At 33.6% G+C, this 13,424-nt stretch overlaps 3 protein-coding genes across 3 annotated transcripts in view; all 3 read left to right on the top strand.

The window, feature by feature from the left end:
• Positions 1-3,360: 3,360 nt before the first annotated feature.
• Positions 3,361-5,274, top strand: LOTGIDRAFT_167134 (hypothetical protein; the record flags this gene model as incomplete). Its single annotated transcript, XM_009064619.1, has 1 exon — positions 3,361-5,274. The coding sequence occupies one exon, from the start codon at positions 3,361-3,363 to the stop codon at positions 5,272-5,274; it is 1,914 nt and encodes a 637-aa protein (XP_009062867.1).
• A 1,718-nt stretch (positions 5,275-6,992) lies between these two features.
• On the top strand, positions 6,993-8,940 carry LOTGIDRAFT_207088 (hypothetical protein; the record flags this gene model as incomplete). Its single annotated transcript, XM_009064618.1, has 5 exons — positions 6,993-7,131; positions 7,402-7,486; positions 7,708-7,798; positions 8,108-8,489; positions 8,520-8,940. Exons 1-5 carry the CDS (start codon positions 7,043-7,045, stop codon positions 8,938-8,940), a joined length of 1,068 nt encoding a protein of 355 aa, XP_009062866.1. The 5' UTR covers positions 6,993-7,042.
• Positions 8,941-11,417: 2,477 nt separating this feature from the next.
• Positions 11,418-13,424, top strand: part of LOTGIDRAFT_167132 (hypothetical protein) — a gene marked incomplete at both ends in the record, with an annotated part of 13,486 nt that continues 11,479 nt past the window's right edge. The window contains one exon of the mRNA XM_009064617.1: positions 11,418-11,486. Coding sequence (XP_009062865.1) covers positions 11,418-11,486 — 69 coding nt within the window. The remainder of the gene's footprint in view (positions 11,487-13,424) is intronic.

Genomic DNA, 13,424 nt, shown 5'->3' with positions numbered 1-13,424 from the left:
GGATGATATGCCTGTTTTACATAATGATGAGTTTCATACAATATGCCTATTTCATTGTGTCTGTTTTACATGATGATAAGTAACAGGTTTTATGCCTGTTGACATAAAATGATTAGTACTAAATATTATGTCTGTTTTACATAATGATGTGTAACAAACATTATGCCTGTTTTACATAAAATGATTAATATTAAATATTATGCCTGTTTTACATAGTGATGACATTGTCATACATCCTGTTAAACAAAGCAAATCAACATTGTTCATCTACATTATCATCAATTAGATTAAAATACAATATATATATTTTATGTAGTTGTATTATATTATGATTGGTCCATTCATTACACATAGTGCAAATTAGCTTTGTGTGTGAATCATTATTTTGTTTGTTATATATATTTTTTTTATATTATTATTTTGTTGAAGTTAAGGGAATATATTTTGTGGCTATCGTTGTTATTGACTGATTTAAAGTGCTAGTTTGTGAATTAGGCAAGCAAATTTATATATGATATCATATTATCTGACTTGTGCTTTTACATTATTCATCATTATCATTTCCATTACTAGAACAATATGTAAATCTAGCAAAGTCATTTAAATCCAGTTTTGAATAGTTCATATTGTACAAAATTGTCATATTGGAGCATCTCATTGCAAAGTCTCTTAATTTACAATAACTTTACTATGATGCAGTTTTTTTTAACAATGAGATGATGCAGTGCAAAGGAATGAGTTGATAGAAACTTGTTCTTAGGTTCCTAAATGCCTAGAAACAAGATACATTTTTCTGTAGGTTTTATTCTTCCAGTTCTTTAAATTATATGAAAATTTATGCATACTTTTGATACTACCAATATACATGTTATATGTTTATAAAAACGTGTTGATGTTGTACAGAACAGTCATTTGCTTTACCAGCTGATAAGAGCACAATTTCATCTATCTTAATGAAGATTCAGAATTTAAAATCTGATGTTCGGGTAAAATTATAGTGAACATGAAGCTTCTAATATAAGCTGATCTCTTTCAGTTGGTATAAAAGCAAAGAAAGAGACAGTTTTTATCTCTTTTAATTAAGTTTTTCTTGCAATATGCATTAGAAATCCATTATTATTTTTTATTTCTAAATCAATATCTTCTAATACAAGGTTAACTAAGCTATATGTATGTCTTCCATAAGAATTTGATATACTTTTTGCAAGGATATGCAATGGTATCTAATAGAATGTGGAAACTGTTATTTGTATGTATATACAAGGGTTTACTATTACAAAGTTTGCATGTTAAGATTCTGGTATTTAATTTTGTATTTAATCAGAGTTCTATACAGCAACTGTATCAACACATCTTCCCACTACTTTACTACTTTGTAAAATTATTAATGTTATTTTCTTTTATCTGATGGCACGAGAAAAAAAGGATGGCTTTGTTTTGATCTGTTGAGTTATTTTTTTTGTTTTTTTTTATATAACCATATATGAAGGTTTATAGTTCTTTCTTCTTAACACTTATTAGTAAAAACATGGAAATGTTTAGTTGGCCTTATAACAATTTAGTTACTTCTTCATTGGTTCAACTTTCATTTTTCTGATCAAAGCGATGCTGATTTATTGCCCTTGATTCGGCTTACATTCAAGTTCACAAAATACACAAAGTCTAGATGTTATCATAGTTTGTAAAACTAAATTTTGTGATTGACCTATCAGATGAAATGAATGCTAAAATCAGTAACTTTTTCAGAACTGCCTTAATTATTTTCTACTTAGTGGATGTTTAAGAATTGTGTCTGAGAATGGCAAAGGTGTTTCAAATATATATATTTTTCACTTGAAAGAAGACATGATTTTCTTACATAAATAAAAGCTAAGCACTAATTAAAGTGAGTAAGATTTAAGAGTTATTGTGATTGTTATTTTGTGTTCTTTTGATTGTGATAAAAGTATAATCATTGAAGCCATTTTGAATTTTAGAATGTTTATTTTTCTGTTTATTATATAAAATTATATATTTTGCTATGAGTTTTTTTAAAGAGAGAATTATAATATTCTGTGTGAATCAGAAATCATAACTACAGTCAGTAGCGTACTTATGTCCCACATCCCCTCCTTCAGGCGTTTTCTAAATACGCGCCAGACTACAGTAGTTAGCACATCAGAAGAACAATAATACATGTTTGCCTTCATCAACGAAAACCTAGTTTCAGTAAATCATCACCGCAAGACAATAGTCTCAATTTTTGGGCTGCTATCATAAGTATCCAAAGCAGATATCAATTGTTTTTATAACGTCATCAAATTCGTTATAGGCTTTGTCCAGTATGGGTAGCTGAAACATAGTCCTCTCTCTTAATAATGCATAAATTTTACGGCTATATTCCTTGCATCGTATCTTGAATACTGGTCTTATTATCTAGTATGTATGATGAATGCGGGTGTGGTTTGGACACGATGTATCCTTCGTTTCTTAACCTTTTGTTTGAATCCTTTTAATAATCATTTTACACTTTCCCTTGCTAGTCGACATATTCTTGGAGGTTATTGTACTCGAGGAACCAGTACTTTTGAATAATGTATGCTTTAAAAAATACACTACACCTTCATGACATTAAGGTATTTTTTGTGTGTAAATAGTATAATATTCTGTACAAGAGATTTTTTTAGTAATATGAGATCAGAGCAAACAACGGACTAATTTTATTGATGCTATTAATTAAACAGTTTCCGCAATTAGAAACATTAACATCAAGTAGAATATAATACAAGATACAAGCGTCTATAATTGCTAAATGTTATGAAAATAACTTCTTTAATCAAATCATTAAATGAAAATCGATGATATAAGTATCGATGACAACACACGTGTCTTGAAAATTAAATCACTTAGAGTAGATCTTCGCTTAGTTCCAGTCTGAATGGAAAAAAAGGAGTTCCAACAGATATGATACAATAGTGTTAATGGTGTGTTTATTCTTCCAGTCGAACGTTTTTTTTTTCATATTGAGGCGTTGAAATAACCGGCAAGCATAGTTCATAACATTCGGCGAAAATAATTAACAAAAGAAGACCAGGTCAAAATAAGATGTATGATAGTATCATCAAACTATTAAGTTACAGTGAACAATTCAAATATCAGAATAGTGGACCCGTTTTTTTCACATCGTATGCTAAAAGACCAAATTAAGACAGGACATAGAACTGTATTGTAATCTGATGGTGTATCCACAAGCAAATTGAATGTTGAAACTATTAAAAGACTGGCAGTAATACCTCAATTATGTTTAACCTTGGAGTTAGAGAGCTCTTTGTAATTGAAACGTTCATTTTACTTATTTTACCGCCAGATGAATATGCGGCAATGACATACTCTGCTTCAATGGAGGATAAATATTCAGAAATATTGGGAAAAACTTTACTGTATATTTTAAAAGCTGTTGAAGTCGATGATATTTCCATCTTCTACGAGAAAAATAGCGAGGACTTACTACAGTTGGTTCTTAAAGATTTGGAACATACAACCAAGTTAACGCTTTTTAGTGCCCTACTAATTAAGTCGTCGCATGCCGTAGAAAGTACTCTGCCCAGTTCACCACAAGGACCAAGTCAATCAATGATGGTCGATGAGCACGTTCTCAGTGTTCCATGTTCTCCCAACACATCTGATCTCAACATCTCAGCACCGGATACTGATATTAATCGCAATAGCAATGTTACTGAGTGTGTTTGGAATGATTCGATTCACAACAGACAAAAACCAACTATTGCTGTCCTTTTATACAACATTGATTTCATCCAAGATGTATTGAATAATATCAAATGTTTAATAGAAACACGAGATATAATATTCCCTGTTCAATCGCGATGGGTGTTTGTGTCTAACATCAAAACACTCCCTTTACAAATTCTACAAGATAAAACTGTCAATAAATTAACTAATGTTGTATTCTTAGGTACTGCTCTGAACTCTGAAAAGAAACTACTTCCGGTAGTACTCTCAAAACAAGGCTCTCGTTTTACAATAGTATCGACTAATTCAATGTCTGTACTTACTATATTTCCCAATTTACAATACAAACTGAACGGACTACGTTTAAGAGTTGTTGTTTCATCTACTCGGTTTATATATCAAGAAGGAAATTCGGCAAGGAAACTTTTGGAAGCAATAAGTAGCTATCTGAATTTCACATACATCTATGTTCTTGCAGAAGATGGTACATTTGGACTTAAAGTAAATGATACATGGACGGGTGTGGTAGGTCATGTAGCTCGTAAAGAAGTAGATATGTCTTGTCAACCATTACTTGTTACAACAGAGCGACTAGAAGTTGTAGATTTTGTGATGCCAGCAATAGCTACTATAGATACAGGTTTGATTTACAAATATAACTCGATCAACTATGTAACTTCTCCGTGGATGATATTTTGGATACCTTTATCTGACCAAATCTACTTGTTCGTGTTTATTTCCTATGTTATTATAGCTAGTGCTATCTGCTATTTAAATTTTGCGGAACAAAATTCTCATGAAAAGGGACATCAACTTATAATGAACACGTTTTTGTTAACCTTTGGTTGTTTGTTTCAAAAAAGTACCATTTTTTCTTACCAAAGATCTTCGGTAAGAATAATCTTTGCATCTTGGTGGATATTTTGTGTAATTTTGGGAGCTACCTATACTACCGGACTTACACGAGCTTTGATTCCTAAAAATGCCAAGGTTTTTACATCTGTAGCCGGTCTATTAGAGCTTTCAGAATGGAAATACGGTGCGCTCGGTAACTCAGCCCATATTGAGCTGCTCAAGACTTCAGAGGATGTCAATTTGAAGATGTTGTGGGAAGCTATAAAAGAAGTCAATAAATCTGATCCAAGTGTTTTGTCTGATACATACGATAGTCATATTGCCAAATTAAATGCAGGAAATTATGCGTTCCTTGCAGGACTAAGTAAAGGCAGGATGCGTGTCTTAGGGCAAGAAGATAACTGTTCTGTGAACATATTCAAACTCGACAATGCTGCTTATGAATCACTTGCTATTCCTAAAGGATCCCTGTTGAAATACGAACTTGAAAAGGCTGTTATAGCCTTAAATGAAGCGGGGCTTCTTCCGCTTCTTATTGACGCAGCATCGACGATAAAAGAATGCCCACAAGTCCCCGGTGAAGTACAACCTTTGCAGTTTGATAATATGAAAGGTTCATTTGTAGTGATAGGTATTGGGCTAACAGTTTCTAGTTTAGTGTTGATTATAGAGAAATTAGTTAAGAGATAGATACGACGTTTTTTTTTCCGTTTTTTTTTCAATTTTTTATTTGTCAGATGATATATACCATTCAACAAAAATTCTTGTACCAATTAGCCATTAATGTTGTACAGTAAATAATACTATATGTAAAGGTATCAAAATAGTGAGCCAATTGCACGTCCTGTCTATAGGTTGATCCAATCAAATGAAATTAGATTACAATTTCTTATCTTTTTTGTTTTTTGATATTTTAGTCTGTAGCCTACATGAATATGGAAGGGTTTTTGGGTCAAAATAAAATGCTCTGTTAAATTGTCTAATACTTATTGTGATACCGTCAACTTTGTCATATTATTGCTTTAGTAAATTGTGATAAAACAAAATTTGTTTTGTCTCATTAATTACACGTTTACATATAATTTTGGTATTATCATTTTAAAGATATCATTTTCTACATATCATTTTGGTATTATCATGGCGCATGTTGATAATTATTTCAATTATATTTCTCGCAATCTATGTATATAGGTGATTTTATGAAACGGGTCGTAATGCAGAATTCTACCTTGAAAACGTGAAATATATATACACATTGACCCTCATATGTCTCATATCTATCTTTACAATGTCCAGCTTTTCTTCATAATATACTTTTTATACCTTGACTGCAATAGTCACCTTTCATGTATCATGGAAGTTGGTAAATGAAACAATTGGTAGTATATGCTAGCGTACAATCAAATCAGGAGCTTTGACACAACACAAAGCCATATATAATGTTTACAGAATTTCTGCAGAGGGCTCTGATTTGCTTATTTACTGGCCAACAAACCAATCAAATCGCTGCATTCCGTGATACAAGAATAGTGGCTATTGCAGTCAAGGTATAAGTTTGTTTGGCTATAGCTTGACATTGTGAAGATGTTAACTACCGTCAACAAAGCAAAGCAGGACCAACCTCTTTTCCGGCTGTAGAAACGCCACTCTCTTGTATTTATAACGTTTAGGATACTGCTGTTGTTATATTATCCTTTGTTCTATTGCCATCGCCTTGTTATTCTAACATGATTTCTTGCTGATAAGAGAAATCTGAAAATATACCCACAAACTAAACTAAATCTCAACCTCCACCCGCTTCTTGGTTACAACTTTATAATTCAGTGAAATGCGTTATTTTTAGACCTAGCTACGCTATATAACTTTATCGGCTAATTGTGTTACGGGTGTTGTAAATGGCACTGAAAGTTTTAAAACTGCATTGATGAACAGATTTGTACTTATACTTGAGGCCTATAATATAGATCAGATGTAAGCTGTAGCTAGGGCCTAACTCCCGAAATATTTCAAAATCAATCCAAATTTTCGAACTGTTAACAAAATTGTACATGAAATCTATATTTTGATCGACTCCCATCATCAGAACTACGTGTATTTTGAAACCAATATTTTATGCCACACTTGATATAGCGTGTGATGAAATGTGTGTAGGGTAATTACAGGTTCGAGGGCCAGTCGGCAAACCATTCACACAACAGATTGACGTTACCTAGTCGCTTACAGCATTCAAAATTTACAAACAACAGTGATAATGTAAATCTCATTCCATTGTTTGAATTTTTTTTAAATCATTTTTAACAATAAAAGGGTCCGCTTAATTAATCAGACAGCAAAACACATTTTGATAGGATTGATACGTAGATCCAATTTATTGACTTTGATATAACCGGCGAAATATTAAACCGGAAGTTGATTGAAGTAATGAAAATAAAAGAAACATTTGGCAACTTTTAAGAAGATGGCAAAATACGATGATTTAAAGTTTCCTTATTGCCAACCAGAGACAAAATATGAAAAGGTTCTCAAAATTGGACAAGGAACGTTTGGGTAAGGTAAATTAAACATGTGAGAGGCTCTAGGCCTACCTACTTCTTACTCATTGTTAGGCTACTGCCACTGGAACAATGAATGTGGATGTGTTTATTACTTAGCCTATAGAATCGCAATTTTTCAATGTCAATCATAGTATTGAAGTATCAACTCCCTTAAACAAGATTTTGATATATTTTCATTATCAGTATGTTTTGTCTGTGTTCCATGAAATATGAGACATCAAGGATTGGCATAAACTAGCAATTTCTCCATTTACATTATAAGGGAGGTGTTCAAGGCAAAGGATAAACAAAATCGAAATAAACTGGTGGCAATGAAAAAGGTATTGATGGAGAATGAAAAAGAAGGGGTGAGTAACATCATTGGTAGGCTGTAGTATTCAGTCATTTCCTTATCAGATTGCTACAATTCTTCAGTGTTCATATTGTACTGATAATGCAATCCTAGCTGTTTGTCATAGAAGCTATAACATGTAAAGTTCATCATTATTGTCACAATCAGATCAGTTAAGGTATCTCACTTCAAACTCATTGACATAATTCAAATTAAAACATCCTTTGTTTTTTTCAGTTTCCCATTACAGCTTTAAGAGAAATTAAAATCTTACAGTTATTAAAACATGATAATGTTGTAGATTTAATAGAAATATGTAGAACTACAGGTTGGTTTTATTACAAGCTTATACCGGTACCACATGTTAGTTTTGAAGCACAATTGAATTGAGAATTGAATTCTGCTTGCACCACAAAAGTCTTGATTAATTTTTTTTATCTAACATGAACAAGTACCTAACATAAGCATATCATTGCATTCAGATGTATTGCACTAGTGGTTCTGATCAGTGCTTAGCTGTGGGATCCTTTGAATTTTACAGCAGATTCCACATTTAAACTACCAACTGGAGTTATCATACACCATAGAAGTGCTAATTTATTCAAAGCGTAAATTTTTTTTAATGTTTTTATTTCAGCCTCTCCTTACAACAGATATAAAAGTACTTTTTACTTAGTGTTTGAATTCTGTGAACATGATTTAGCTGGACTACTAAGTAATGCTAATGTTAAATTCAAACTTGCAGAAATTAAGAAAGTCATGTCACAGTTATTAAATGGATTGTTTTTTATTCATAGTAATAAAATTCTTCATCGTGATATGAAAGCTGCAAATATTTTAATCACAAAACATGGTGTTTTAAAATTGGCAGATTTTGGACTTGCTAGAGCATTTAGCCACCCGAAACATGGACAGGCAAATAGGTATACTAATAGAGTTGTCACCCTTTGGTACAGACCTCCCGAACTTTTATTAGGTGAAAGGAATTACGGGCCAGCAATAGATATGTGGGGTGCAGGGTGTATCATGGCAGAAATGTGAACACGTAGTCCAATAATGCAAGGCAATACAGAACAGCATCAGTTACAACTTATTAGTCAGTTGTGTGGCTCAATCAAACCTGATGTGTGGCCAGGTGTAGAGAAATTAGATCTGTATGAAAAACTTGAACTACCTAAAGGACAAAAACGTAAAGTGAAGGAGCGTTTAGAAGCGTATGTCAAAGATAAACCTGCTTTAGAATTATTAGACAAGTTATTGACTTTAAATCCAGCCAAACGGTTGGACAGTGACACTGCCTTAAATCATGATTTTTTCTGGGTAGCCCCAGAACCAGAGGATCTAACTCAGATGCTTTCAAGACATACCACTTCAATGTTTGAGTATCTTGCACCACCTAGACGTAGAGGTCAACAACCACCACCCAAACCTGCACCTAATAATGACCACCATTTTGAAAGAATATTTTGATTATCTTTTAAAGAATTTTTAGTTGTTTTAAACAGTTCATAAAGTCATACATTTATTATCATTTACCATATTTTAACTTTATGATATTAAGTATTTCACCTCTTTTAAACAATTCGAAAATCATTTAACATATATATTTTATTTTTTCAATTATTTCATTTTTTATACCACGATAGCATTAACACTAAATTAAAAAAAATCATTATATACAGTAAAAAAAATTATAGTTGAGTCAGATTTTTTATATGAAATAATGTTATATCTATGGTATGGAATAAGATTTGAACTTTTTAAGTTAATTTTCTTTGTACAAAATTCAAGAGCATTGAATATTAACATTTCTTTGATGGATTTGACGATCATAATGTATAATAACTAGTATATTGTCCTTGACAAGATTTTCTGTATATTATTATAAAGTCTTTATGTCTGTGTAATATGTATGTAATGTTAATGATAATATATTACTGGATTTTTTGATAATTGTTAATGAAAATTTGCTGTTTATTTAAAATAAAAGCAAAAAAAACAAAACGGATTTACACTCAAGATATTACATATTTCTGTCTATAAATGCAATGCACTTGTTTTTCGTAGTCACTTTTTGAGTAACTTTTCTGGTGTGTCTGTAATGTAAGAATAATGTGAAGGTAAAAGTGTTGGCAGTCCAAATATTCTCATAGTTTATAATATTCGTAGTGCATTTACTGCAATTTCCTGGAGAAGGTTTTTTAAAAACAACCCCAACATTGTCTTTGGTGCTTCCTTTGACATATTAAATCAAATAAGCTTATACATCTCATTAATTTTTTCTCTGATGAAGGATAACTATATAATATATTTTTGTCAAATTTTAATTGATAAAAGTAGATCATCAAACAAACATATGTTATTTTAGTCTATTTACATTCTGTCACTGGATGTTACTATAACATTTTATATATTATAACCTGATGTTTCTAACTTTATGTTTATATATTGTTAGTCCAATACAAAAGTAAACAAACAAATTCTTTTTCTTTGTGGTTGTATTGATTTCAAAGGATTCAAAGGGGCCTGTTACTTTTACACTTATTGGAATAGGGGACTTTCAAATCTTATGCCCTTATGGATAAGGCTATGTAGGCCCCATTTCTGTATTTTAAATGTAACATCTGTGGTTTGAAATTATCATCCTCCAGTAATTTTATTTTGATAAAACACAGTTAACTAGTGATTAACATCATTTGTTGGAGCCTATGGATAAATATTCGCACTACTACTTTCGTCTTCCTAGTTGGCCACATTGCCGAGTTAGGGCTTCGTCCCTAATTTTTTGGCCAATTTTTGTGGCCAATGGCCAATTTTTATGGCCGGCCAGTGGCTGTGTACAAAGGAAAGAATTTAATTATGAATTACAATATTATGACAAAAAACGATATTTTCTATACAATAGAATCTCTCATAGGCTCATAGTACATTCTTCAGATAAAGATGGTGCAATCAGGAAGGTTAATATAAAAAAAAATTCAATATAATGGAATTTTCATGGTTAACTGTTTAAAATATTTTAAAATATGGCCAATTCTTTCAGATAGAAATATGAATGGAATTTTTGGTGCCAGTGAGGAGCTGAGACGCCAATCTAACATATTTAGGTGTACAATGGGGAGAAATGCTCTTTATTCCTATAATTTCTCAATATGGCCAGTGATGGATATCCAATATGGAGGACTGGCCAGTCAAAGACGAAGCTCCTACATGGCCAATTTTTGCACAGTCCACAGTAATGGGGGTGGGGCAGATTTTTGAATGGAATTGGCACAAACTCAATCACATAGTGCCTTCAGACCTGTGAATATCTCCAAAATTCCAACATAAAGGTATTTTCATGCCTAAATCTGTCACTGGCCAGGCAATGACCAACCCCCTACATGGCCAATTTTTGATATATGGCCACTTTTTTCCTATGGTCTGCTATGGAATTATGAATGACATTTTTGGTGCCAGTGAGGTCCTGAGATGCCAATCTAACATATTTAGGTGTACAATGGGGAGAAATGCTCTTTATTCCTATAATTTCTCAAATATGGCCAGTGACGATTGTCCAATATGGCGGACTGGCCAGTCAAAGACGAAGCCCCTACATGGCCAATTTTTGCACAGTCCACAGTAATGGGGGTGGGGCAGGCTTTTGGATGGAATTGGCACAAACTCAATCACATGGTGCCTTCAGACCCGTGAATATCTCCATAATTCCAACATAATGGTATTTTCATGCCTAACTGTGTTACTGGCCAGTCAGTGACGAAGCCCCTACATGGCCAATTTTTGAAATATGGTCCATTTTTTCCTATGGTCTGCTATGGAATTATGAATGATATTTTTGGTGCCAGTGAGGTCCTGAGATGCCAATCTAACATATTAAAGTGTACAATGGGGAGAAATGCTCTTTATTCCTATAATTTCTCAAATATGGCCAGTGACGATTGTCCAATATGGCGGACTGGCCAGTCAAAGATGAAGCCCCTACATGGCCAATTTTTGCACAAACCACAGTAATGGGGGTGAGGCAGATTTTTGGATGGAATTGGCACAAACTCAATCACATAGTGCCTTCAGACATGTGAATATCTCTAAAATTCCAATATAATGATATTTTCATGCCTAACTGTGTTACTGGCCAGTCAGTGACGAAGCCTCTACATGGCCAATTTTTGATGAATGGCCAATTTTTTCCGATGGTCTGCTATAGAATTATGAATGACAATTTTGGTGCCAGTGAGGTCATGAGATGCCAATCTAACATATTGAGGTGTACAATGGGGAGAAATGCTCTTTATTCCTATAATTTTTCAATATGGCCAGTGACAAATATCCAATATGGCAGACTGGCCAGTCAAAGACGAAGCTCCTGCATGGCCAATTTTTGCACAGTCCACAGTAATGGGGGTGGAGCAGATATTTGGATGGAATTGGCACAAACTCAATCACATGGTGCCTTCCGACCTGTGAATATCGCTAAAATTCCAATATAATGATATTTTCATGCCTAACTGTGTTACTGGCCAGTCAGTGACGAAGCCTATACATGGCCAATTTTAGATAAATGGCAAAATTTTCTGATGGTCTACTATGGAATTATGAATGATATTTTTGGTGCCAGTGAGGTCCTGAAATGCCAATCTGACATATTTAGGTGTACAATGGGGAGAAATTGCTATTTATTCCTATAATTACTCAAATATGGCCAGTGACGATTGTCCAATATGGCGGACTGGCCAGTCAAAGACGAAGCCCCTACATGACCAATTTTTGCACAGTCCACAGTAATGGGGGTGGGGCAGACATTTGGATTGAATTGGCACAAACTCAATCACATGGGGCCTTCCGACCTGTGAATATCTCTAAAATTCCAATTTAATGATATTTTCATGCCTAACTGTGTTACTGGCCAGTTAGTGACGAAGCCTCTATATGGCCAATTTTTGATGAATGGCCAATTTTTTCCTATGGTCTGCTATGGAATTATGAATGACATTTTTGGTGCCAGTGAGGTCCTGAGATGCCAATCTAACATATTTAGGTGTACAATAATTTCTATAATTTCTCAATATGGCCAGTGACGAATATCCAATATGGCGGACTGGCCAGTCAAAGACGAAGCCCCTACATGGCCAATTTTTGCACAGTCCACAGTAATGGGGGTGGGGCAGATTTTTGGATGGAATTGGCACAAACTCAATCACATAGTGCCTTCAGACATGTGAATATCTCTAAAATTCCAATATGATATTTTCATGCCTAACTGTGTTACTGGCCATTCAGTGACGAAGCCTCTACATGGCCAATTTTTGATGAATGGCCAATTTTTTCAGATGGTCTGCTATGGAATTATGAATGACATTTTTGGTGACCGTGAGGTCCTGAGATGCCAATCTAACATATTTAGGGAGAGAAATGCTCTTTATTCCTATAATTTTTCAATATGGCCAGTGACAAATATCCAATATGGTGGACTGGCCAGTCAAAGACAAATCCCTACATGGCCAATTTTTGCACAGTCCACAATAATGGGGGTGGCACAGACTTTTGGATGGAATTGGCACAACACAATCACATAGTGCCTTCCGACCTGTGAATATCGCTAAAATTCCAATATAATGATATTTTCATGCCTAACTGTGTTACTGGCCAGTCAGTGACGAAGCCTATACATGGCCAATTTTTGATAAATGGCCAATTTTTTCCGATGGTCTGCTATGGAATTGTGAATGATATTTTTGGTGCCAGTGAGGTCCTGAGATGCCAATCTAATATATTTATATGAACAATGGGGAGAAATGCTCTTTATTCCTATAATTTTTCAAATATTGCCATTGACGAATATCCAATATGTTGGACTGGCCAGTCAAAGACGAAGCCCCTACGTGGCCAATTTTTGCACAGTCAACAGTAATGAGGGTGGTGCAGATTTTTGAATGGAATTGGCACAAACTCAATCA

The sequence above is a fragment of the Lottia gigantea genome (assembly GCF_000327385.1).
Source record: "Lottia gigantea unplaced genomic scaffold LOTGIsca_64, whole genome shotgun sequence".
NCBI classification, from domain to species: Eukaryota; Metazoa; Mollusca; class Gastropoda; family Lottiidae; genus Lottia; species Lottia gigantea.
Note: the sequence above shows the minus strand (reverse complement) of the source record. Positions and strands in the feature narration are given on the sequence as shown.